Raw genomic sequence first — 27,197 nt, 5'->3', positions numbered from 1 at the left:
CGTTAGCAACGCCAAATGGTATTTACATGTATACTAATGATTTCGTATTTCTTCTCTGTACCCTACCGTCATTTTTAGCTCATGCCACGGATTATTACGGTGAGTGTTAGTTTTCCTTACTACCTTCATCATTTAGTTATCTTAACAATTTAGGTCACGTTGACTGTAGGAACTGTTTCAGTTCCCCAGACAACAAATCACATTTCTCTTCTTTCTTCGCTAACACATAATAGCCTATAGGAGCTCTTGTTGAATATTACTACTACTTATCTCTTTCATTACCTTTTTTCAAAACCAGCATCATTAGTTGCTGTAAGAAAGCTTTTTCTTCCGTTAGTCGTCTCCTTAAGTTGCTGACTAGTTAATTTTTCCTTCTTCAATATCTGTTTTATCAGTTGAATACAAATCAAACTCGCAAAATATGAATGCCTCTGTTCGTCATTGAATACGTCGTTAAGTTTAATTTCTCCACCCATTATTTATGTTTAGCATTATGCGTTGTTTAAGTTAGTTAATATCTAAGAAGATAAATGCTGCTCCTTTGTAGTTAAGATTGATGCTTGTTGGGTGGATCAACCGGATCTGCTTTGAGTTGTGCGATGGTTTCGATGATTGCAGCTTCCGAAATGGAAGAAAACATAAATCCAAATGCGCATGGTTTAGAGTTCACTATTCAGATAAATCGGTGTATCTGCTAATAAGAGTATATAGGAACGCAGCCAGGTAGAATAACTGGGAATCTAATCACTTGTAAATACACTGTCGACTATCCAACTATGTGAAATTCTGAGCAAGTATTGTAGGAATAGTATTACTTTTGTTTGTAGTTAGCAGGGCAGCAAGTAGTGGTTCGATTGCGGCGTACTACAAAAAGATGCTTCGTTTAACAACACCATCTAACTGTGACACAGGCCACAGACAAAAAGTTGGAGAATGTTCAACTGTATAATTCCCACTTACATTCCCCGCCTCGTAAAATTGGTATTTTCATGAGCATTTTCACAGCTAGCATTGACTAATATTGCATGGATTTGTAGGGTAACTGTCCCGTAAGTCATCTCATGCTCATAGTCATTGGAAATAAGACACTAAATGTACCGTTTCAGTCGATTCATTTTTTTTATTTTGCATATTTACGTCGTTTTTTTTTTAATTCTAGATGGCTTATATCCTTAAGTAAGTTTCCGAAACGACAAAGTTTACCACATTTTTGTGAAAAATAAAATGACCTAGTTGGGATCGGTTTTTATGGAGACCCGGAATGTTCTCCAAGATCGGAGCTAGTTTTATGATTCTAACATTCAAACTGTACTCGAAAAAAGTATTCACAGAAAACTATCACTGAAAATTCCGATTTAAAAAAAACAAAACCGCGACATTGAAATTAGAAATCTAATTTATTAAATCTCCTCTCCATAATCGAATGCATTCTGCCTTCTGCCCCTCTAATAATGTTTTGGGCAATGGTGTGGCCGAATTATTTTTGCCTCTATTTCTTCAAAGATAGTTCACTCTCGAATAGCTTAGATCAGGCCTGTTCAACGTACGGCCCACGACCCCATTTTATGCCGCCCGCGGAGTGTTTCAAAACTCGTCTCATATTTGGCCCATTGACTATTAGAAGTAGAAGCATACCAAGGATATGTTTTCAATTTTCATTTCTGAATATGCTACTGCTAGGTTGAAAGCACTGTCATTTTTAGTTTGAATAACTGCTGAATAACACTCTACACACTAATCTAACCAATTTAAGGTTTATTATGAAACAAGTTTTTAATTTATATGAATTTAGGATTTACAGTAACAATTTCTCCATCACGACTTATTTTTTAAACATAATTCCTCTCAAGAAAGGCTAATATTCTCACAGAATCCTGGGCATGAATTTAACCTAATCCTTGAAGTGATTTACGTAGAATCCTTGGCAGGATTATCAGGACAGACCTTTCACACAATCCTGGGCAGGTTTCTCAAACAATTTTGGATACAACTTTCATGGATAACTTGTGCAGGATTTTACATAGATTTATAGCCAGGACTCTGAAGTCGATGAGTAACATTCTAAAATCCTGAGCAAAGTTCCAATATAGCCCTGGGTGGAATTTTGAAGAAATTCTAGACTTATTCAAAATAGGATTATTAGCTGGTTTCTTTTGAAGTTTTCTCAATAATTTCAACGTAGGTTTTTGAAGGCGAGAGTCTGAAGGAATCCTAAACACAATTCTTGTAAAAAATTTTCTCAAAACTCTGTACTAGTAAGATTCTGGCAAAATTCTGAGTAGGATACTTAAAAAATCCTGGAAATCACTGTCACAGAGTTCATAACACAATTTTTCCAAGAATTGTAGGCTTTTTGATGAGATTATTGCACAATTTCGGATGGCACTCTCGCAATATCAAAGCAAGATGGTGAACAGCATTTATTTTATTTTCGAAATTACTAAAAGAAATTTCCATAAATTACTTACTTTAATCAGATTTCATGCGGTTGTCTGGTCTGTGCATTAAAGAATAGCCCGAAGCTCAAAATTCGTTCTGCGATTTGGTACGTGGTTTTAAAAGGTTGGACCAGGCCTGCCTTAGATGTTTTACGAAGGTTTGCCTTTATGATAGCCCAAAATTTCAATCGAGGTTTCGTCGAGTTCGATGGATCGAAGCCTTATGGTTAGCAATAGCACTGTAATGTTTGAAGGAGAGTGTAAAGCAATAGAAGAACTACTTGGGCACTTCCATTATTACTTGGTATCGAAGGTTTTTTTAAGGTCGAATTGTCTGCAACATTTTTTAAATTTATTTTTGTTAATTGTAACACAGACTGAATGGTCAACTTTGCAATAATATGCCCTGCAATACGACACATAGTGTGGCAAAATATGAGCTCAATAAGCTTTTAGAATAATACCACACTGAAAATCTAATTAAAAACCACCTTTTTGTGTCGATGCGCACAACATTGGATCGAAGCCAAACCTAAAATTTTCAAGAGCACAAATCTGGAGAACCGAACACCCATTTAAACTGAAAACTTAATCAATTGGTCACCACCACCTAGTGATCAATCGTTTAAGTTTTCAGCTTGAACGGATGTTTGGTTCTCCGTATTTGTGCTCTTGAAAATTTGAGCTTCGGTTTCTCCTAAAAAAATTGGGAATTTCTCCAATAATATCTTTAAAATCCTTGGAATCATTCTTGAAAAAGGTGCTGTATTAATTCATTGGGGGCTTCTTCGGAGGTACACTTAGAGAAATTCTTGGTTGAATATAAATAAAATCGTGAATAACAATTTTGCACAAAAAAGAAAGAAGAAAGAGAAAAAGATGCACCTCTGGAGTTATTTTTGATTGAATTATTGATCTTCTAGACCATAGTTTAGATTCCTAGGGATATCGATGAAACGAGTTTGTTGCTCACTCCAAACCTTATAAGTATGCTAGCAAAAGTTCCCATTATCGGTCGAGTACATGTCTCGCGTATTTTTTCGAAAGGGCCTATGTATTAGTGATAGATTCCCTCCTTTCTCGATTATAATAGTGCAATACGAAAGCTTTCGCGAAGTTTTTCACTATAGATCGAAAAACGATGTCCTTGGATAGCGTTTCATAGAAGAAGAAAAAAACGCAAAACAGAAGATTAAGGCGCAACAAAAATGGCAGAAAAGTCAGAACTGAAAAAAGCAGTTTTCTCCTTTTAAAACAACAAATTGATAAAAATAAAAACACAGCCTTCAAAAAAAAAAATGCGAAATAAAAGCAATTTTTTTTTTCTATCTTTATTAACGAGATTTTTAGCCCTGGGCTAGTTCATCTCGGGACCAACGGCTTTACTTCCCATCCGAAGGAAGTCGTCACTGAAATTGTTAGTGACTATCTCGGCGTGAGAGGCGTGTGTTCTAACCATTACACCAGGTCCGTCCCCATTTGGCAAATAAAAGAGCTGTGTGTTTTTATTTTCTTCGATTTGGCTATCTAAAAGGAGAAAACTGCTTTATCAGTTTGGACTTTTGCACCATTTTTACTACTTTTAGCTCTTGAAATCAAAAGTGTGATAATTGTTACATAGTTTGGAAATGTGCTTCTAGCACGATGCAAATTAAATTTATACGACCTTTTGGTGAAGATGCGCACAACATTGGGATGAATGTGGATTCAAGAATCCATCAACGGTTTCTCCCAGGACTTCCTTCAGGGATTATGCCAGAAAATTGATCAAGATTTCTGCCACGAATTCATCGTTGAATTCGACCACGAATCCCTTATGCAATTCCTCCACACATTTCTCCAACACATTCTCCATGGTTTTTTGTTTGCAGTTCTTCCGAATATGTCTAAATTAATTTCCCAAATAAAATCTCAAAAGTTAATTTAACACTTCATACCAGCAATTATTCCAGTAATTTCTACTATCACTTCTACACAAGTATCTTTCGTTCGATGTTTTCCACGGAATTCCGCAGATCTTAGCTAGACGATCATTTTACACTTCCTCAAGAGTCCAAGCCGGAGCTCACCAGGATTTTATACAGAAGTTTCATAAGAGATTGCTTTATAATGTGATTCAAAAAAAAAATCCGGGATTTCTTCAATATTTAGGGTGCAGAACCCCTTGGGCACTACCATGATTCACTTCGGCATGGGGGGGTTTTTTTCGGTCAAACTATCTGCAACTTTGCAATAAGAAACACATCAGTACGACGCATATTGTGGTCTAATATGAGCTCTGTAGTTCAAAAACCACACTGCCAAAGCTAATCAAAAGTTCTTGGATGATAAATTTCGTCATAATTCGTTGGTCTCATCCCTGGAAGAGTACCTGGATAATTTTATGGATGACTTGGCCACTTACAAAAATTCTTGGTTGAAATCTAAAAGATAAGAAAAAAAAATCTAAGAAAGCCAGAGATGTTCCTTTGGAGAATATCTCCAAAAATTTTCATGCTGCCAAAATCGAAGGGTTGTTTTTACAACTTTTATCTGATGTGGACCACCCTAATTTGCATTAAGGCCGCACGGGACGTCATCATGATCACCCTATCCATTTGTAGAAGCAAATCCCAAGAACCACTCCATATATCGATGCGAAAAATGTATCACTATGATTCTATATATGTAGTGCACAACCCAATAAAATTTCAGCTTCATCGGTTCACTAAAACAGCCATCTATTGTAGCAAGGTATCCACCGATAGCAATGGCCTGTTCTAAAAGAACAATTTGTTCAAGATTGTATGACTATTTGCATTCAATCATACTCCTTTCTAAGCAGAGACACTTACGCGAAACCCGCAAGGGAAAAAAAATCTCCTTCCAGAAGCAAGTTCACACAAACAATCGTACAATCAAGTCCTTGTTTGTCAGAAAGACCCAATAGATGAAGAGAAGAGCCCGCCCTTTTACCGCGAAATGTTAGCGATAGGAAGTTGACAGTTTCACTCTTCCTATCCATCTCGCTTCAATCGGGTGCCCTGATGGTCCCACCCAACCCACAATGCATATAATATTGGAAATATAATCAAATAATACAATCCATCATGAAAAGATCTCACCGGCTTTTCCTTGTGTAGTATTTTGAAGCTGATCGTCAAAACAATGTCGTAGAACCATTTGACCGTTAGCTATATGGTATCCGCTTGCTGGTCTTCTCGATGTACACTGTCCGAAAACCGGAAAAAAAAGAAACTTAAACTCCGGCGATGTGAAAATCGAATCCGCTTGCTGGTCTTCTCGATACGCACATCGTATGTTCCAATTCTAAAACTCAAAATGCATCTTTCCGCGTAAAACTGCTTTATGGACCACTGTGCAGTGGCTCCCAATCATTTTGAAGCTGCGCCCCCTTTGTTGTTTTTTCTTTTGTTAACATTTTGCGGGCCCTTGAAAACTGGTGTTCTTGAAATCAATGTTATGAAAAAACCTGCCGAATTTCTCAGAATTATTCTACAAATATTATTGACAGGCATACTCTGTCTGTAATCCACCACAGACAAAGCTAGAATATTGTCATCATCCTTTGAAAAAGTCTACATAAAATATAGCCAGGAGTCTACCAAGTACCGATAAGGATGTTCCAAAAACAGATCTTGCCAAAATCCTTCAGAATATATTCCAGGACAAACCCATTCGAAAATCTCTCCTGAATCTTGCTGATAGATTCGAAAGGGTTTGAGGAATAGTGTGTGTGGATATAATAAAGATTTTTTAATTATTCCACCAATAGTCCTCCAGGGTTACGAACAATTTTTATGAAGCTGTGTAAGTCTACCAAGGATAAGGCTGAAAATATGCAAGTTATTTCAAACGGATGCTTTCTGGAACGATCTTAGTTTCATTTACAAGATCGTACTAAAAAGGCTGGGAGAGGAAAAACTAGATCGTGATTTTACCTTGCCGAATAGTATTTGCTTAGTAAAAAAACGTTTCAATTTTTTTTTTTTTGCAATGGCGTAACCGACCCCTTGAGATGTCGTAACGGTTCCTTAGGGGCCGGCGGACCACCGGTTGGGAAACCATGATCTAGGACGATACGCAAAGCACGATATTGAATTCATTCCAACTTAATAAGGTTTGATGCTGAGAGAACAAAAAAGCCATACTCTAGGACAAAGAGAATTGTTATAGAGCTTTATAGAACCCATAAAGCTGATGAGTACTCCACCATGTTTTAGTACTTGTTGTAAAAGACTGATTATTTGTTGGCATTTTTACATCACATACCAAAACCTAATAAGGGTTCGACAAGTGCATTTTGAACCAAGCTGTTTTTATATCAAAGACTGGTCGATGTCTGTTAGCAATAGCTTAAGGTGAAACAGCTTAAAAATATTACACCAAAACTGCAAAGGCACTTGGATTGGAAGCATCGTACAACAGTGCACAGTATAAGAAAATCAGGAACGTTTGACGACTATTTTTTCAGTTTAATGCTTTTGAGGTCAGTAGGGACACAAGTCGGTCATCTTTGTATTCCGAATTGTTTCACCTTAAGCTTCAGTTAGGCTGCTAGAAAATGCAAGCAGGTGAGTTTTTATTTCGTTCGTTATCATTGGAATTTTCTAATGGCTCAACCGGAGTGACTGTGTTGAACTTCAAACTCAAGTCAAAATTCGGAGGAATCAAATATTTCACATCAAGTCATACCGAACCGGGTAAAACTTCGATCCAGCTTAAGCTTAGTTTGTTCCACAAAAGAAATGCTCCATAAAATCCTTTATAGAAGATATAGAATTATAGAAGTCGTTATACGCATAACAATTAGCTGTACATGAGGAATTCCTATCCTGGATTCGAGTAACAGTCGATGCAAGCCGGCATAAAAACAACTAGTGAGTAAAGATGATTGCTCGTTGAATATTCGATATTAATTCTTTCTATCATATGTTTTCAAACACGATTAAAGTTTTTCCAATACTAATTAATATGAAATGTCGTTACAGAAATCAATGCACTAGGTCTATTATATCAATAAGCAAATTATTTCCATCAATTCCATAAAAGTGCAACATTCCTGCGAAAACCATTTGTTCTATCCCACTCTGGCTGCGTTCCTAAAAATGGTAACATAAATCGTAAGGGTCACCATTTACCGCGGACAATATGGAATGAAATTACACAATCACTTTCTATTCGCCATTTCATTTCAATGTTGTGTTCCCATTCATTCAAAAAGCAAAATTAAACGCAATAAGATTGCAACTCGCCAAACGCATCCAGCATCAGTTGTTAGGGGAGGTAGTGATTTGAAACAGGCTAAGATAATAACTCCACTCGTGATAAATTTGCTTTATTTTATTTAGTACCCTTACCATCCTTTGGAAAGAATGCTTGCTCCCACCAGATATATTATTCCCCTTTCCCACTCTCTATGATCAATTACCATTCTTCAGTTCATAATTAACGACAACCAAGTTAAAGTTGAACTTTCTTTCTGTTTCAAGATGAATACAATCTAAACCCCGGTTTAGAGTGGGAGGATGAGTTTACAGGTAGGTTTTTCCTAACATGACTAATCCCTATTAGTCACTCTAAAAACAGCTTATATAGAGTCTCGTACTTCCTGTTAATATTTTTGTAATAAAGTGAACCAAGAATGACCCTTCTTCCTACTCTTATGCATATATACCTACATATAGATAGATCAGTATCTTAATGAATATATACTTGCGAATGCGTTTGCTTTAGTTTTTCATTTTACTTGCCGTAAAAATGCACTTTTATCTATAGATTTGTACAATACCGTGATATATTTTATATTGTTAACGAATATTATTTTATAGTTGCAGTTTTGAAGGTTAATTTTTGAATGAATGACTTTTCTGTGAATGTTTTGCCTTTTCACTCTGTTACCTCTAGTGCTCTCCCTTATTCTCATTCTTCACTTTATCTCCTCCTTATTCTGCATCCAACACTTTTTGAAATATGTGTGCTACCAATACGTAGATTTTTTTTTCGCAGAATAGGATTTACCCCAAACCTGCTTCGTAAACTCAATGTTCAAATTTCATGTTAAGTCCTATTCTTCCTGATCCTGCTACTCCTGATTCCACTTGTTGGTTTTCGGCTTTTCGCTGCGGGTTTTAACATTTTTCCAGTATCACGTCTAATAAAACTCTATAATACCTAACCAACCATCCAGCGGAAATCGAACCGATATACTAACGCATAACGAGTCATCGAAGGCTAGTTCATTCCATGAGTAATACAATTTGAAGACATATGCGTTTTCCACAAGGAACGAGCTAAAACGGGATCAATGTCGAACAAATGGGTGGAGAAATTAGAGTTTGTAAATTTTTATTCTATTAATGACCGTATGTACTGATCAGTGAACGGATTTCAGGAAGTGCCTACATGTTTGCAATTCAGCTCGTCGAATAGTTTTAAATTTAAGGAGACTACAACTAGTTTCTATTCTGTTCTGTACAAAGCAACGCTAGAGAAACATCTGTATATAACCCGCATCCCTTCGTTTTACCGCTTATGCTCTAATATACACAGATAACATCAACTGAATTCATTCCCAACTGTCTATTGAACTCACTCATCGTGTAACAGGCGTTTGAAGTATTAAAATTTCCCTTATCCTCAGTCCTACATCCTATTTATCTATTCAAAACATTAGACTTGTTAAGGCATACTTATGAATTAGGTTACCTTATAGTAATTGTTAAAATCGCAAGTGGTAACTTTCTTAAGTAATTGAAAACAATCAGAGTCAAAGGTACATGTTTTATATTTGCATTTCGAAAAACGACCAGAAAGTTAAAACTGTTTTCCCGCGAAAGATCTTCGACCGTTCGTGGAATCGAACCTTAACGCCAGTATGCCTTTGTTTGTAGTTACGAAAGTTTTCATAAAGCTAAGAAGATCCAATGGTGCGCTTAGTACTCTTTCCAAAACTTTCAAATGAGAATGATGGACTACAAACACTCATATTGAATTTTGTCTGTTATTTGGGAAATTGCGATGTAGTACAACATGGATTTTTGACTTCTATTTTGTATCGCTTAGTCGAACCTTTGCATTTTAGGCTTAGGTTGTCTAATTTGACAGTATCAAATGAAATATGCAAACATCCTAGCTTCAATCAAACAAAATTTCTTTTCGGTTTTGGTTATATTTTTATCATTAAGTGTAAGTTTTTTTTCTGTTCGGAACATAAACCACTGCGACCAATATTTGATCTATTGTAGTATACCTCGTGCCTTTGTTTAGTACATGTCGTGTTACCTTATCACTATTGAGAAGTGATAAAATATTCGGTTTTCTTACGTTTGTAATTCCTAACTTGATCGCAGGAAGGATTCTAATTGAAAGGTTCCGCTATTTATACCCTTTGAAGGATGTGGTGGGTACACTCTCCACAGGAGCGCCCCTTTATCAGTCAAAATCGGATCCCTTGATAAAGCCAAGAAATCACACCGATGCTGTCCATGTCCTTTAGAATCCTAGTCCTTACTTGTTCAAACTAGAGATCTAAATAAATAAAAGATTAGAAAACAAATTGTTGTATTCGACTCATTTTTTTCCTTGTCTCAAGATCATTCTCGGCAAATGGGAAAACCGAGTCTTGTCACTTTCAACAAGGTTTGAAAATGTAACAAGGACTAAAAAATGTTCCTTTGATTACTATAATATCCGGTTCTCTTCGTTTGAAGCAGTCAGGAATAGGGTTCACTGGTAGATCTTCGCCCCATAACGCACCACGAAAAGGTGATCTATCCGCGTTATGGGAAAGTGCTAGTTAGCCCACTGCCTAGTAGTTATGAAATTTTAAGAACTAAAACCATTAGTTAGCTCATGCTTATACCAAAGTACCTAAATACACAGGTACCGGATTCTCGTAAATCTTCATGGATTTGTGAGAAAAGAGAAAAGCAAAAATAGTTATGAAGTTTGCTTCAAACTGTATGAAGGTATTACTTTTTCAATTAGTTTTCAAGGAATGACTACTTTAAACATGTAGCAGAACATAATTACATTATAATTACATTATTCTCTCCAAGATCCACACCATAAAACTGGATAAAAATAAGTTTGAAAAAAAAATTATGTGCCCTGTAATTTGTTTCAAAACAATACCAAACGCAAGATTGTTGATTTTTATATGTAAAAAATAATTAAACTTAGCAGACTACAGAATGAAAATTTGAAAAATCATAACTAACGCGGATGCCTTGGTGAGCAAATTTACGAAAATCCGGTAGGGTGATGTATTAGTATCCATCGTATTAAGCTTTGATCAGTGAAAACCTGCAATTTTCTCAGTATTGCAGTGAATGATGCTGATACAAACCGATTCCAAACAATTCTTACCCAAAATGGCTTTCACATTGTACGAAAGGTTTGGATAAATCTTGTTCGTCGTTTTGAAAATAATGCAATGAAATTGCATCTTGCCGTATTCTCAATTCGTCGTATCGTTTTCATTTCTATCGCAATCAGTTTTCAGATTCGTCTCACAACTTACGGCTCACTGGGATATATATAAAAAAAAAAATAATAATATATATATATATATATATATATATATATATATATATATATATATACCTTAAGCTAAGCTTTCATTCCATAAAAAAAGATTGGAAATTGGTTGAGCTGTTCAAAAGTTATGATTTTTTTTAAACATTACAAATCTAATGCGCTGAGATCTACAGTGTGTGCCGATGAAAAATGACTGATTTTTTAGATTCAAAAAAATATATCTCAAAAACTAAAAAACATACATCGCTGAAAATTTGACAGTTTACGTAAAATTTCCTGAACTTTTAAGAAAAAATGAGAGCAGCAATAGCCCCTTTGGTCCCGAGGCCTTCAAAACACGAAAAAACGGAAACTATTGAGTTTTTTCATGTAAAAAAACACAATTTTTGTGAATTTTTTTATTTTTCCCGAAAAGTCAAAATTTTTAGCCTTCATTTCGTCCAAAAAGGTTGAAAATCGGTCAAACGGTTCAAAAATGGTCACCCTAATCAAAAAATCCAAAAATACGTGTATCCTTAATAGCAAATTTTCACGGAATTCGGAGACCCACTAGATCGGTTTTTCATGGAATGGCTGTATATATGTATATACAAAATTACCAAAAGGCGGAATGAACTGAAAGGCAAAAAATACCAGAAAACAGAAAGTACTGAAAGGTGAAGAACACCGGAAGGCAGAAAAGACCGAAAGGCGGAAAGTACCGAAAAGCAGAAAAGATCGGAAAACAGAATCGGTCGCTAAGTCCAAGGTACACGCCATAGTTATGATTATGTAGGATTTTAAAAATACGTGCATTTTTCTATACCTAATACGATTGTCAAACTTTTGTAGACCCCTGCTCCTTCAATTCTTTGGTGCAATTTTCGAATATTCTTTTGCAGAAAATGCTGAATGTATTATACCGGGCAATCGCTTGATGTCTGCACTCATAGTGCTCGTCGGATGTAAAAAAAAATCTTCTGTTTACATTATACCTAGCAAATGTTTGCAGTAGTGATGACAGGGAAACGAGTCAATTTAATGTTTGCATATTTTGGATATCGGAAACGTCAGTGGCATTCTGCCACTTCAGTTCCTCAATTCTCAATGCGGCTCTGCCACATAACAATTTTCAACTCACCTTCAATGTCTTTATGCTTTGATGCTCTAAAACTATCAATATCACTTGCGAGCTCTCAATATCACTTTGATTTGACAACCAACAGCAGTGATGCGACAGCGCACTCTAGATCATAATCACTGCAGAATGAGTGATCACGTGGTAATTATCCATGTCATCCATTGTTTTTCTATGACCAACACATAGTTTTAATCTATTTGCAGCAATGTCAAAAATATCGTACTGATAAATTGCCATTTTATTTGCTTAATTTAAGGCTAAACTTAACCCATCAGTGATATCCATAGTCTATCGCCATCAATGCACTGGTGATGGAGTATACAGCATGATGTTGATGTGATATAGATTGATCCGAATTGTATAGCAGTCGGCCTGTACAAATCAGCAAATTTTAAGCGTTGATAGTGACAGCGAGCAACTCTGGATATTTTTAGCCCTGGGCTAGTTCATCTCGGGACCAACGGTTTTACTTCTCTTCCAAAGGAAACCGTAACTGAAATTTTTAGAGACTATGGGAAAAGTCATTCATTCACGTTCTTCTTTATGAATCCGTTCAGTGTGTTGTCAGGCTCCAACTGTTCATTCGCAGTCGCATGGTTCCTCTCCCAATGGAACACTACGACTCTAAATACAGATGAACTACCGAAAGAATGAGAACAGCGAATGACTAACGCAAAAAGAAATGAATCAAAGCGATCGTAGTTCGCTTGTTTGTTTTGGATCGCAGGGCTGTCGCTCAAACATTCACAAGTGATTCAATTCTTGGTTCGCAACTGAATGCGAAATTGTATTCATTCTTTCGATCCATAGCATTGCTGTTTGATTCCGCAAATTGTGCAGCTGATGATGCGTTACATACATAGGTAGTAGAGATGGTCGGGTTCGAGTTTGAAAATTTTATTTTGTTCAGTTTTAGGAGCGGGTCGGATTTGAAAGGCTAAAAATTAAATATCGGGTAATGGTCGAATTCGGGCTTGACAAATATCGGAATGGTGTCGGGTTTGGTAAGCATTACAAACAGATCTGCAATCGGAATGCGTCCTTATTCATCAGAAATCGATTTTTATTAGGCTGTTTCTTCCAAAAACAAATTGGGTCATGACTGATTGTAGAGCATATGTTGGTTGTTATAAGTGCCAAAGACACAACATTTATGTTGCTAATAAAACGTGAGTATCCGCCCCTAGAATCAAAAGTAGCCCCGTCTGGGAGTATTGTTCAGATTATTAAGATTCATTATTTACAAAAACTTATGTAATATTTGGAAAGAATGCTTATGTGTTATAATATGATCGATGACGGTTACACACTTTCATATCGCAACTGCATTTTAAATCCAGAACCAACGAATCACGTAAATCATTTTTTCTGCGTTAGACCTAACGCCCGGCATAGAGTGCTAGACTGCGAAGCTGGGTGTGCTACAAAAAGCACCCTATTCGATCTAGCTCCGAAGCATGGGTTTCGAAAAAACCCATTTTTCGTGAGCGAAAAACTCAAAATATAAAAGTATCGCAGTTGGCCAATTTGCTTATTTTGTTTTTCTTTTTGTTATTTTCAAACCCCTATCCCCCCTGCTTGATTATTTCATAACGCTCACTCAAGAATACCTTAGGGGCCGTCCATTAATGACGTAGCATTTTTTTTACTGATTTACACCCCCGCCCCCCTCGTAGCAATTCGTCACAAATGCTGATACTCCCCCTTTTAAAATACGTAGCATATCAAGCACGCCCCCCCATCTATATTTTTTTTATTTGTTTTCCTCAGCAATTGGGTTGAAACGAAAAATTGGAATTCAGAAGTTCAATACAAAATTTGATATTAATTACTGACTAAAATGTAAGGATAATCTAATCTAACAGTTTGATATACAGTAGCGCTCAGAAGTAATTTGGAAAACCAGTTTCAAATAAACATATTTACTGTTACATAATTTTGGTGTCCAGTTTCATATAAGCTGAATTTTATTTCTTTTGCTGTTGTCACAATGACAAACAAGTTTACTATAGAAAATGTGAAAAAAAATGATTGGATTGATGAAGCTCGTTACTGTTGAGTTAGGGTACCAGTGGCGTAACCCAGGCGAGGGGGGGGGGGGTCACCCCCCCCCCCCCCCCAGCGCCGTAAAATTTTAAGACTTACCAATATATTTTTGAAATTCAACACTACACATCTTACAACTACAGAGCAGTAATTTAGTTTGTTTCTTATTAAAACTGGGAAAGTCGGTGGTTTTCATAGTTATATTCTCCTAAATTGTGATTTTTTATTCTTAAACTCTACAGGAAGTTCGATAAAAACAAAATTAAAAGAGTTATTACTACTCTTAAAACACAATTACATTACTACTGATAAAAACACAATTTTCAAGCCTTCTTAAAAAACCAAACTGAAGGCGTTGTGTCAACAGTTTGGCAAACCTTAAGATATTTTGGAACTTTTTCATTGGTCTAGCATCCGAATTATCAAAATTCTTATAGTTGACTGCCTTAACATTTTGCTAAATTTTGCAACCTTCAGAATTCTTTGATTTTTAAAGATTACGGAGATGAAATATCTGCGAATGCTATTGATTTATTTGGTTTTCGGTTTTGAGTAAATCGTGAAAGTAAAGCGTTCGAAGACGGGGTTGGTGGTCTATTAGCTACCGCTTCTGCTTCATAAGCAGAAAATCATGGGTTCAATCCCAGGCCCGTCCTTTTCCTCGTACTTTGTAGTTGTATCTTCACTTTCTTCTATCTACCACTCTTAATATATCACAGTTGATGTATCTATCACAGTTCAAAGCATTTGCTAGAAACCGAGACGGACAGAAATAAACCGTTTCCCTACACTTCCATTCGTTCATCATTGAAGCATGCCTTCCTTTACGCCTGATACATAGGCAGTCTGCTAACCAAACCAGCAAGCCTCTCTGCCATAAAAATTACCCCACCCTTTCACCCTTCCCGCATGAACTGGCGTTGACGCAGTGGTATATACGGTCAACCGTGGGAGCCAGTTAAAAATAGAAGATCACCAGCACTTATTGTTAATCCCAAGCAGTCATCTGATTGGTTCCTTGTGTAAGTGCAGCTGATCTGGCGATACTGGAGTGTAGCAACCACGGGCGGCCAATCAAGCTCAAGCTCAAGCTCAAGAATGTAAAGCGTTCGTTAAAAAAAATTTGAAAAAAAAAATGTGACACGGATTTGTCCATTAGAGATATGGATGCATTAGCGTCCCACTTCAATAGTATATCAATCAGATTAAAAAGTAATCCAAAAACAAATTTTAATGGTCGTATTGAAAATTGTAAGATATTTGTACATAAAATCTTCTGACTCGATTTTATAGATTGCCAATTCTCTAAGAAGTGATAATTACTAAGTTTTCTACCGGCAGTTGAGTTTTCGAATGTTGATCTACTTTCGACCTACTGTTACAATATTCCTATTGCAAATTGCTGCGTTTAAAAAATACTCTAGAAGTCATTCTTATTGGAAAACTCGAAAACATATTTAAGGAACAATTTTAAATAGAATCATGCTTATTTTTGTAATCGTTCTTAATTCTTTAAATTAAATTCCTTATTTTTTCTAGTCGATTTTGTTTATAAAAAATATCTTCTCAAGAAGTATTTTAACATTTGCAAAACCCCTCCTAAAACCAAATCCTGGTTGCGCTACTGTAGGGTACAATATATTTTTTAGTATATTGAACAGAAATTTTGTTATTGGAGGATTGTTTTTTTTTAATTATTCTTTGTAAGGAAATAGATTTCAATAAAAATGAACAACAAAATATTTTAATTCTAAATGAATCTTCGTCATTATCATCCAAATTCAAATTCATTTAGCAATCAGTGGCCAGATAAAGAAATGATTGCACTTGAAATATTTAGAATGTTTAGAAAATTTGAGCGATTATTATACAAATTATTGATCTCTATTAATATTTCAGCTGAACTTTATTATCGTTCCTCATACTAAAATAAACTTACACAACCTATAATGAAACAGTTAAATAATTTAAAAACATCTTTAAATAACCGAATTATCAATTAAATTGAACGATGCGGCCCAGATAGCCGTAGCGGTAAACGCGCAGCTATTCAGCATGACCAAGCTGAAGGTCGTGGGTTCGAATCCCACCGATCGAGGATCTTTCCGGGTTGGAAATTTTCTCGACTTCCCAGGGCATAGAGTATCTTCGTATCTGCCACACGATATATACATGTAAAAATGGTCATTGGCATAGTAAGCTCTCAGTTAATAACTGTGGAATATTAATATTAATATTAACATTAACATTAATATTCAGGCTATTCCATCAAGAGCATTGATACATCAAAATAAATCGATGAGTTGATTGAGTGGAGATCTCCTGTAACAGTGAATGCATAATACACGAAATAAATATCTTGTTTCATGTAATATTTGCCAAAAAGAGCATATTTTATTCTCTTGAAAACGGCTGACTTTATGACTTGTTAACAAATGAGAAAACAATGTTCTTCAAGTAGTTAAAGCATTGAATTTTAATAAATTTTTTAAACTTGGATTTTGTTTATTTATAAATTTATTAATTTAGACACGACTTTAATGTAATATTTACATAATTATTGAAAGCTTTAAAAATCTGTTTGATTGCATTTATCAAGAAAATCTAAAATTTCCTAGATTTTTTTCAATCTTGTCATACGAATGTTTTGAAGCTGAATCATCATTTTATAAGACAAGTTTATAAGTCAAACAAAAAAAAAGTTTGATAAAAAATAACTGTATGCTTTTTTTCTGCGCCTTTCTTTTTACCGACATGATTTAAAATGCTACGTCCGCTAGCTAGGACCCCTCCCTCCCCCTCGTCACACATCGTCACAAATTCGTGAAGACCCCCCTCCCCCCTAGAAAGCTACGTCATTTATGGACGACCCCTTACATCGTTTTGCAAATTTATTTGAAAATGATACGTATCTTCCTCTCGTCTGCCAATAAAAATTTTTGTTGTTGTAGAAGTTTATATCACCAGTTGTGTAAATTGCTTACGAAACGCTGACCCTTCCTGTAACAGCAGTAACGAAAAATTCACCCCCTTTTTACGTTACGTAATTTGTGTACAATGCCTAGTTAATTGTCCACCCTCATCCAGTAACTATAAGCTGGACAGTGGACAGTAGACATATTCGATACGAAGAGTAGTTTTTATTTATTTTGTTTGCATCGGTCAGATACCAGCACAAAGCGCGACCAACAAACGTTCGCGGCAAACAATCCTACAAACGTTCCCGAAAGAATCACGGAGAATGAAAGATTGCATTCACTTGTGATTGTGTTGAGATACATTCGCAGCGCGACTCATATTGATGCGAATGAATCTACAAATGAACACACACATCAGAGAGTGTTGGTTAATTTTTCTTGTCTGCATTTTATCTCTCTCTTCGGGATGAACGAGCGACACTTTCTATGTAGTGTTGCTGTGATCGGGCTTCACAGGTAAGACACGTTGGCTCAGGAGTGCAAAATGAATGTAACGTGAACTGATTTTCCCATGCCTGCTCGGGGATGGGATTCGATCTCAGATCCTCGGCGTGAGAAGTGTGTGTTCTAGCCACTATGCCAGGTCCGTCCCCAGAGTAGTTAGTAGATTTCTAATAAGGTTTTAATGAATTTCAGAAAAAAAAATACTTGGGTAATTTTTCTTAAATTTGTTAGAAGCTTCGTAGAGGTTGGCGAAAAGCTAAAACAAAACAAAAATGACAAACTTCTTGAGAGATCTACTGAAATCTTGATTGAGAATTACGTTTGGCGGATTTCTGGAATAAGTGATGATACTAATTCTGGACGATTAGTTTGACTATTCTTTATGTCCTTGCCTTCTCCCTTTTGTGTACCAACATACTCACTGACAGCTATGCTTCGCAGACAGATACGCCGTCGTCACAGGGCAGTGAGCGGCGGTGCGAATGATCTATGAGTTCTTATGAGGGCCCTGGCGAGATTTCTGCAGATTTACAGCGAATTCATTAAATCATTCTCAACAAATGTCTTCTAACATTATTCAAGGTAAGATTTTTGATGGATAAATGAATAGAGAGGTCCTTTTAGGCATTATTAGAAAGATTTTTGTTAAGTTTTAAACGAGATTTTTGATAAACACGTTGCTTTTTTAGATTTATGTCAAAAAAAAAAAAAAATAGCCAGCTTCATAGGAGAACAATATTTTTTTTGTCTGTTGAAAAGATCTCTCCTTGGATTCAACAAGGGATCCACCAGATCAAGAATTTCTTTAGAAATCAGCCAGGCTATGAATGTATTGGCTATCGAACTTTACCCTTTTGTGGAAATATACCTCAGAGAAGTATTTTTTTTCCCATAAGGCCGGAACAAATTTGGAATTTTACTTTTGTCACAGCCCCCTCCCCTTCAAATTTCTCAAAAAGTCAGAGGGGGGAAATAAATAAAATGTTTTTTTAGTGTTGTTTTTTTTTGTGCTAGTTTTGTCATTCGTCCTTACGATATGACATTAGATAACAGATGTTATTGGATTATAAGTTTAATAATGCTTGTAGATGCGGGATTTTTTTTGACGTTTTTCTTTTAGAATAACGTTTACGCCACTTTACTATAACAGTTTAGATTTTGAAAATAGAATATTTTAGTGATTTCCATGAATTATTATTTATATAAACTTTCAATGAACAATCAATTTTTCAAATCAATTCAGTGATTGGCTCTTGAAATTTATTCGAATGCTTGTTTTCCTATTAGATCCTCCTTCTTCTGGACGTATAAATATTGAAAGCGTGATCATCATCCACAAGCTGCGTATCAAAGGTTCTTGTCCTAGTCTTCATTGTGTTTGTGTAAACGTTATGATTCTATTTCTTCATTAAAGAATAAAACCATATTTATGGTGAAATTCGCTCTATGAATATAAACCGTATATAGAAAAAGTGCCATCAAAGCTGCTTTTCAGGACACTTACAACTAGTGACGATGGAAATTCGCGATTTCGGCCTTCACAAAATTTAGTCTTCACGCTAAATACAGAAAAATCCGCGAAATTTGTTTGATCGTTTTAATTTATATGAAAAACGCAGTAATTTTTAGCTTATGTAAATGGTTTATTTATTTAGGAAGCAAGGTTCCTCCAACATTGCTCATTCTGATTTCTTGTTTCGTTTCAAATTTTAAATAACACTCTGGCAAAAACTGTTTTATTTTGATCTGCAAAATACAAATTACAATTATTAACACACCGCTTTAGTGCAAAATTTGAATGGGTCCGCGACAAAGCCGAGCAATTTTAGTTTCATTACCTTCGTCACCCGTGAAATTTAAAGAATTTTACTGCGAATTTCCATTGTCCCTACTGCCGTTCTATGCATATTTATCTCACAGTCACAAAGGTCAATTTTCATCATTTTTTTTTTCAAACCTAGTGATATATTTTTACAAACAAAATGTTACATATATGTTAAATCAAATTAAAATAATCTAAATTTAATTAAAGTTGCATCCAAGTGCAACATTTCTGCTGTGTTAATAAAATTGTAAATACCTTAAACAAACTTTGAAAGTTTAATATTTTCTATCATCAAAACTTAAAAAAAATACGGTAAAAACTCTGGAGATTGTTGTTATGAAAAATAAAATAAGAAAGGGACTCAAAATGTCTAGATTTGAGGGTTATATGTGGCAAAAACATAGTTTAGTAGCATATGAGTATAAAAAAATGATTAATTTACTTGAATTTCCATGTTATTATTTGCAACTGAGATATGGGAGTATAGGAACGACAAAATTGCTTTTGTTTGGTAATACTGGTAATACCGACAACGCTGCTATTGTTTTTTACTACCGACAAATATCTACTGTTTTGTTGCTGAAATATCCTTTCACATTCCTTCATTGCCATTGCACAGTCCTGATTCCCCCGCTTTCGCACATGTCTGACTAACCCCAAATGTGTAAATGTAATATATATATACCATGTCGCTGCGACGCTATCAGATGTCTAGAGCAAGATTAGTTTTACTCATGCAGTGCTTACTTTTGGCGATGGTCAAGGTGACGACGAGGAGAACTCCCTGACTCATATCGATCATGGCTTCCATTCGAAACTACCGCCGGGCATTTTACCCCATGGGCTGCCAACGGTCAAGGAAGTGGCCCCGGCAATCACACCGCAAGAACAGAAAAAGGAAGAAGTTAAGGAAGGTTAGTTTTGTACCCATGGTAGTTTCAAATATGATCACCTAAACACCATTTTCCTCATTGTAGTCAAAGAGCTGTCCGCGGAGCAAAAACAGATGATCATACTATCAGAAGACTTCCAGCGGTTCATCCTAAGGACTGGTAAAATTATGGAACGCGCTCTATCCGAACAAGTGGATATTTACATGGATTATATTGGAGGAGGCGATACTGATGATATAAAGTAAGATCCCATAAGTAACGGTCATTGTTTTAGCCTCACAAACCATTTGTTTTAGCGATGAACGTTCCCTTGCACGATTATCTTTGAATCGTACATTTTACTGTGATCGGTGGTCGAAAAATCGATGCGTCACTTCGTTTGATTGGTCAACGCACCACCCGGAGCTAATGGTAGCTTCCTATCACAATAACGAAGAATCGCCCAACGAACCGGACGGAGTGGTCATCGTATGGAACACAAAGTTCAAGAAGCACACCCCGGAGGATGTGTTCCACTGTCAGAGCGCCGTCATGTCGACCTGCTTTGCCAAGTTTCACCCGAATTTGATTTTGGGTGGAACTTACTCCGGTCAGATCGTACTGTGGGACAATCGAGTACAGAAGCGAACACCCATCCAGAGGACCCCTCTGAGCACTAATGCACACACGGTAAGTTATTGGATATTGTTAGATGGGTTGTTCCACGTCAGGTGTCCACAACACGTGTAATCAACCAACACCGATTTTAACAAAATTTTAGTTAAATGTTCATTCAATTGGAGCATGCAAAAAGCTCAAATGTTATGCCTATCGGACCATCACTCGGTCAGTGGTTGCAATTTTGACAAAAACCAATGATTTTGTTTAACTTCTTAAATTTATATCTTCGGAACTTTTGGTCATAGAGAAAAACTGACTTCCAGCATGTTTGAATAAAATCGGGTTTTGACACGAATGATTTTATATATATATATATATATATATATCTGCCTTGTGCGTAGAACGTGTTGATGACAAAGTTGCGATTAACAATTGGTGAGCTCGTTTTATTCATATGTTATCACATATTTTTATCATGGTAACGTTATACGTTCATATAGGTATTTATCAAACAAACTATAGATGGTTCGTCACTACACTGCCGGTGGTCGCATATGTGTCCCATCTACATTTTTGACGAAAATAAGGTATGTTACTTAACGACACCACTTCACATGTATTTTCAGGACTTAGCTCTTAAAAAAAACAAAAAAATCAAGTCCCGTTAAAATTGATTTTATTTTTATAATACTAAACCTTCATATGCTTATGATTTCCTGCTTATTTTGTACCAAGCGAGCGCGTCAAGCAGTCTGACTCGCCCCGCGTTCCGCGTAAAAAAAACTGCGTCAATTTAAAAGCGACGTAACAAACTCGCGTTAATTAAAAAAAAAAAAAAAAAAACGACGTAAAAAGGGTTTTGTGTTATTCAATGTTTTATGATTATACGAACCATCATGTAGAACATTGCTCTGCACGAAAAAAAAAATTGATTCAGTTTATTTTTACGACATTTTTTGAAAAAAAAGTGAGGTTTTACGTCGTTTTTTGAATTAACGTATTATTTACAGGGCTAGCCCTGGTCTCTATTTTAATGCAAGTCCCTATGTCTAACGGAAGGTCTCTAAAGTCCTTTTAACCAAAATGGTCTTTAAAGTCAGTTTTTTTATTCTGCTCATAGTGAGTCCTATGGTCTCAAAGGTTTTAAGGCCCAAGTAAAATTGGGCCAAATTTCACAACTGAATTAGAGCAAATGTCAAAACAAAATCAGCAAAGTAAAACACAGCAGTTTTCTTTGGGAAATAAATCAGCTATGCGTTTACTTTTTTAAATTTGTGGATTATTTTGAAGAAAACTGATTTGTCTGTTTTAATATTTGCTTCAAATTCAAAAGTTTTCAACTGGCATAATTTTAAAAATTTCTCCAGAAATTTCTCTTGTGATTCCTCCACCAATTCTCCATAAATTCTTACATCGGTGTTTCTTCCAAAGAATTTTCCAAAGACTAACTCAGGATTTAGTCTGAGTATTTTTGATTGATTCTCCCACCGATTTCCCCAATTATTATTTTACGAAATCTTCCAAATAATCCTAAGAAGAACTCCGTAAACATCCGTAAAATTTCCTTTCAGTATTTTTGATGAAATTCGTTTAGGAATTTTCCAAAAAGCTGTACAAGCATTCTTACGTTAATTTCCCCAGTTATCTAGGCATTTTCATACGAGTTCCTTTAAGAGTTCACCCACATTTACTCCCAGGAATTGCTCAAAAAATCCTCCAAGGAGTATTCGAGAAAATGTATTAAATACTTTTTGAGTTAAACAAAGGACGAAAAGCAACTTTTATATGTTATTGATATAGAGATACTTAGTCGCTACCAGCCCTGTACTCAATCTATTCAATTATTGTATTCAAAGCTCCTCAGGAATCAAATAATAAACAAACCTTTCAAACTAAGAAAAACATCAAATAAATTGAAAACAAGTGACATTTCAAAATATATTTGAATGTATAAAGCTGAGCATTAGCATAGAGGATCGTACAATTCGTAGTTGTTACTACTTAAATGCGAGGTACCCAAGTAACATTTTAGGCTGAATTACAATTTATTCAGTTAAATATACCCTCTCGTGCAAAAGTTTGCAAAACACAGGGTGGCCACCGAACCGGGAAAAGCGGGAAAAAGACGGGAATTTGGATCCACCGGGAAAAAGACGGGAAAAACCGGGAATTTGAGGCGATCACCGGGAAAATCGTTTTGAACGAACATCTTCAAGCAGTAATCTACAAACCAACCTCCAAAATAAGATATAGAAAGTAGTTATGTTTAATGATATTTCCATGAGGCATCCGCAATTTGGAACCAGTTGCTTTCAAACATTCATGATTCAATTTCTTCTATGCTACACCATGTTTCTTAAAAATGTTTCACTCTTTTCTCTCTTAGCAATGCTTCGAAACATTTTTTTTTATTTTCGTCCTCGCATTGTCAAGGCGATTTTTTGAATTTTTCTCTATATATTTTGTACACACGTTTTGATTCGAAGTTGAATTACTTATTGCAGATTGGTTTAGCATTCTTCTGTAATTGCTCAATATCTTATCTCAATACTCAATATCTTAGCTCAATACAACTTATCTGGAAAACAATCCTATTTATAAATGCTTTTAATATGTCACTAGTGATCTAATCGACAAAGTTTTGAATAAGGGCTCATTTACGATTTTAATATACGATCAAGTTGTTACAGCTCGTATAAAATGTGTAGAATATTCATACAAAAAGCATTACGAGAGAGTGTGTGTATGTCAAAAATGACCATTTTCGGTGAGCGAGCACTAGGTAAGTGCTTCTACATGTGTGGCCTTGTTCCATCCATACCTTAAACTTATTTGCTTTAGAGAACTCTTTATTTTTATGAAGAAAATTCAGAGGATTAAGAATTGAAATAATTTCAATTACGGTAAAAACCACTTGGGCATCTTGATGATTTACTTAGACACCTGGGGCTTTTGTCGGCCAAATATCTGAAATTCAGCATTAAGATGCACTTAAGATGATGATAAGCCAAAGCCAAATCTAAAAATTTCAAGAGCACGAGTCTTGAGAACCAAACAGAGCTCTGAGCTGAAATTGTGATCGTTTTATCATTACCAGAATGTAAACAATCCATCAAATCTTCACCGCGAACGGTTGTCAGATTCTGTAGATCTTAAAACTTAAACTTGTCAATTCGAAGTTTGGCTTAAAGGTCATATTGTTGGTAAATAGGGTTCAAATAACATTCAAATTAAATCCCTGTCGTTTCTAGAGTAGGATTTGTTTTATTAGCACAGTTAACCATCTCTTTCCTATGATAGGTAGCTCCAGAGCTCCATTGATTTTGATTTGACAAATCGATTCAGATGAATACTATAGCCATAGTTTTCGGAATAAGATTCCATACAGATTAGGACAATCTAATAGTCAACTTATTGTTCCAATAGTGAAACTATTGATAAACAATCAAATTACTATGAAAAAAAAAAACAACTGAAAATTTTTAAACCAATTTAAAAAAAATGTTGCAGTGCTTTTCATAGAAACGATTTTTGATACAGAAAAACTCAATTAAAGTTGTTCGAAAGAATAGATGAAAAACCGGGAAAATTATGTAAAATATACCGGGAAAACCGGGAAAAAAGCGGGAATTTCAAAATCGAAATTCGGTGGCCACCCTGAAAACATACAAAAGTGTTATCTCTGTGAAAAAACGTCGAATTGAATCTCTCTATGGCGCATTCAGAAGGCAATGAGTTATTCGTTCTTCATATGCATTTTTTTCAAAAACATATTTTGAATTATGCGTACTAAATTTTTACTTAAAGTTGAGACATTTTTCAAAAAAACACACTGAGAAAACATAGCTTATTTCCTCAGCATTGGATCGACCAAAATTTTAAATCAATGTGTTATTAGAATCGTAATCTTATATTCTTAGAACAGCACTCACGAAATTTTGGTTCATAGTTCATAGCCTTTTCAAACGCAAATAATGGCGCATACATTACTGGTTTGAGCTGTCACAGAATTTTCGTGTTTCAAGTAAGTTCAGGTGAACCCAAGCTGTTGCACGATGACTTGAATGACTGTTTCTTTAATTTTGAATAGCTTTCAGAAGTTTCCGTCAATATTGCTTGAGATTTAAATGGAAAATTCGGGGCGGTTTTAACTACAAAATACTGTTTCTCGGGACTCATTCAAAACACCTGGAAGAGTTAAGTGTTTTCGGCAGGAAAAAGCCCAATCAACACAATTAAATCGAAATTTTTAAAATTTAATACCTACCAGCAGATCCAAAATATAAAGATTGAAAATGAATATATTTGGCAAGATTGTATAAAAAATCAAAAGTCTTTCGTAAAAAATGCTGGAAGTCATTTTTTTCAACGTCTAATAGTTTCGAAGATATAAATTTAAGAAGCTAATCAAAACCATAGGTTTTTGTCAAATTTGAAATCACGGAGGCCAAGCCGTGTTCCGATAGACATAAAAAATGACTTTTTTGCATGTTTCAAGTGAATGAGCATAAGATCAAAATTTGGTCGCAATCGATGATGATCAATTACACGTTTGTATTTAATTGTGGACACTTGGTATGACATGAGGTAAATTGATCATTGAACTTTTTTGTAAATTCTCTAATTTTAGCAACCGGTGTACTGTCTTTCCATGGTGGGTACACAAAATGCCCACAACGTGATTTCCATCAGTTCGGACGGCAAGCTGTGCTCGTGGAGTTTGGATATGCTTTCGCAACCGCAGGACGTCCTAGAACTACAACAGCGACAATCGAAGGCGATTTCTGTCACTTGCATGGCCTTCCCGCACAATGAAGTCAACAATTTCGTTCTCGGTAGCGAAGACGGATACGTTTACTCAGCCTGCCGTCACGGTAATCGTTCCGGAATCGGGGAAACGTACGAAAAGCATTTGGGACCTGTCACTGGTATTTCGGCACATCATAACCAATCGTCGCCTGACTTTGGGCACTTGTTCCTGACATCCTCCATCGATTGGACCATCAAACTGTGGAGTCTAAAAGATAACAAGCCGTTGTACTCATTTGAAGATAATTCCGATTATGTGATGGATGTCGCTTGGTCCCCTATTCATCCGGCTCTCTTCGCTGGAGTTGATGGCAGTGGTCGACTAGATTTGTGGAATCTCAATCAAGATACAGAAGTTCCAACGGCATCGGTTGTGGTGGAAGGCCAACCTGCCTTGAATAGAGTTTCCTGGACACCTTCGGGATTGCATGTGACCGTTGGTGACGAAGCAGGTCGCGTTTATGTCTACGATGTGGCAGATAACTTGGCCAGCCCTCGGATGGACGAATGGAATAAGCTTAATTCTGTATTGTACGAGTTGAAAATGAATCAGAACGATGAGTTTGATGACATTGACAAGAAGTCACCAATCCCTCAGACACCTTCCCTAACATCACTAACAGCATCACCGCTTATATGAAATTCAATTAGGCCCTATTGAGGATTCGATAGGGACTTTAAACCAAGCTAAGAAATAGTTCATGTCAGTATAATGGACGGACGAGATGTGAATATTCATTACGAAATACAAGTGCTGGTAACAATTGTAATTTGAAGAAGTTAAGTCTGACATCCGTGCTTTTTTAGAGGGACTCAACACTGAAAGATATTTGATGAAGGCTCAACACTACAGAACTGGAAAATAACTGTAAACATTTCATCCATATATAGGCAGCATAACCGCTTAATAATTGCAAACTTACCTACATCATATAAAAACCATCAATAAAGGCAACTGATATGATAACTCAGTCTAACTAATATTATGTGCAAAAAACAACCGTAATATTTATTATCAAATGTTGGCTTTACGATGTAATAAAATTTATCTATCAGAAAAGGACCTTGTTAATGTTTTTTTCTCCGAAACTCCGAGATTGATACCAGGTTGAGTAGTGTGTGTTCTTTTGATCTCGTTGCATGCTCTTGTAGGACGAGCGACAGAATCAAGTTCAACCGTGTCGTGTCGTGATGTTCGAGTGCGAAAAGATATTTGTGTTCAGTCGAGGATGTATTATCAACAAGAAAGCTCGTTCCATGCTGATGATAATACATTTTTGTCGCGGCAACGTTATGATTTCGAACAGTTGATTCGTCACTTCAACTGTCGACATGATCCCTTTTTCCTGTTTCATATAATGTAAACATACACATACCTTCCTTTGCTCGTCATTACTAAAAATAAACTTTAAATGTTTCAATTGTAAATATCGACGTACATTTTTATTGTTCTACCAATATTTTTTCACCACCAGACAAAAAAAAATGCAAAAATACTTTCAG

General features: G+C 35.8%; 1 protein-coding gene across 14 annotated transcripts in view; it reads left to right on the top strand.

The window, feature by feature from the left end:
- Positions 1–26,757, top strand: part of LOC5576012 (cytoplasmic dynein 1 intermediate chain) — a 47,549-nt gene extending 20,792 nt beyond the window's left edge. For 5 of the 14 annotated variants that reach the window (XM_021850372.1, XM_021850395.1, XM_021850383.1 and 2 more), the window contains 6 exons: positions 79–99; positions 7,931–7,978; positions 20,157–20,306; positions 20,370–20,526; positions 20,582–20,954; positions 25,516–26,757. In XM_021850372.1, the coding sequence (XP_021706064.1) occupies positions 79–99; positions 7,931–7,978; positions 20,157–20,306; positions 20,370–20,526; positions 20,582–20,954; positions 25,516–26,334 (1,568 nt within the window). In that variant the 3' untranslated portion in view covers positions 26,335–26,757. Of the gene's footprint in view, positions 1–78; positions 100–7,930; positions 7,979–20,132; positions 20,307–20,369; positions 20,527–20,581; positions 20,955–25,515 lie in introns of all 14 variants that reach the window. The other 9 variants (XM_021850420.1, XM_021850398.1, XM_021850389.1 and 6 more) reach the window with 5 other exon arrangements.
- Positions 26,758–27,197: the final 440 nt, after the last annotated feature.

Source organism: Aedes aegypti, chromosome 1 (genome assembly GCF_002204515.2).
Source record: "Aedes aegypti strain LVP_AGWG chromosome 1, AaegL5.0 Primary Assembly, whole genome shotgun sequence".
NCBI lineage: Eukaryota > Metazoa > Arthropoda > Insecta > Diptera > Culicidae > Aedes > Aedes aegypti.
Note: the sequence above shows the minus strand (reverse complement) of the source record. Positions and strands in the feature narration are given on the sequence as shown.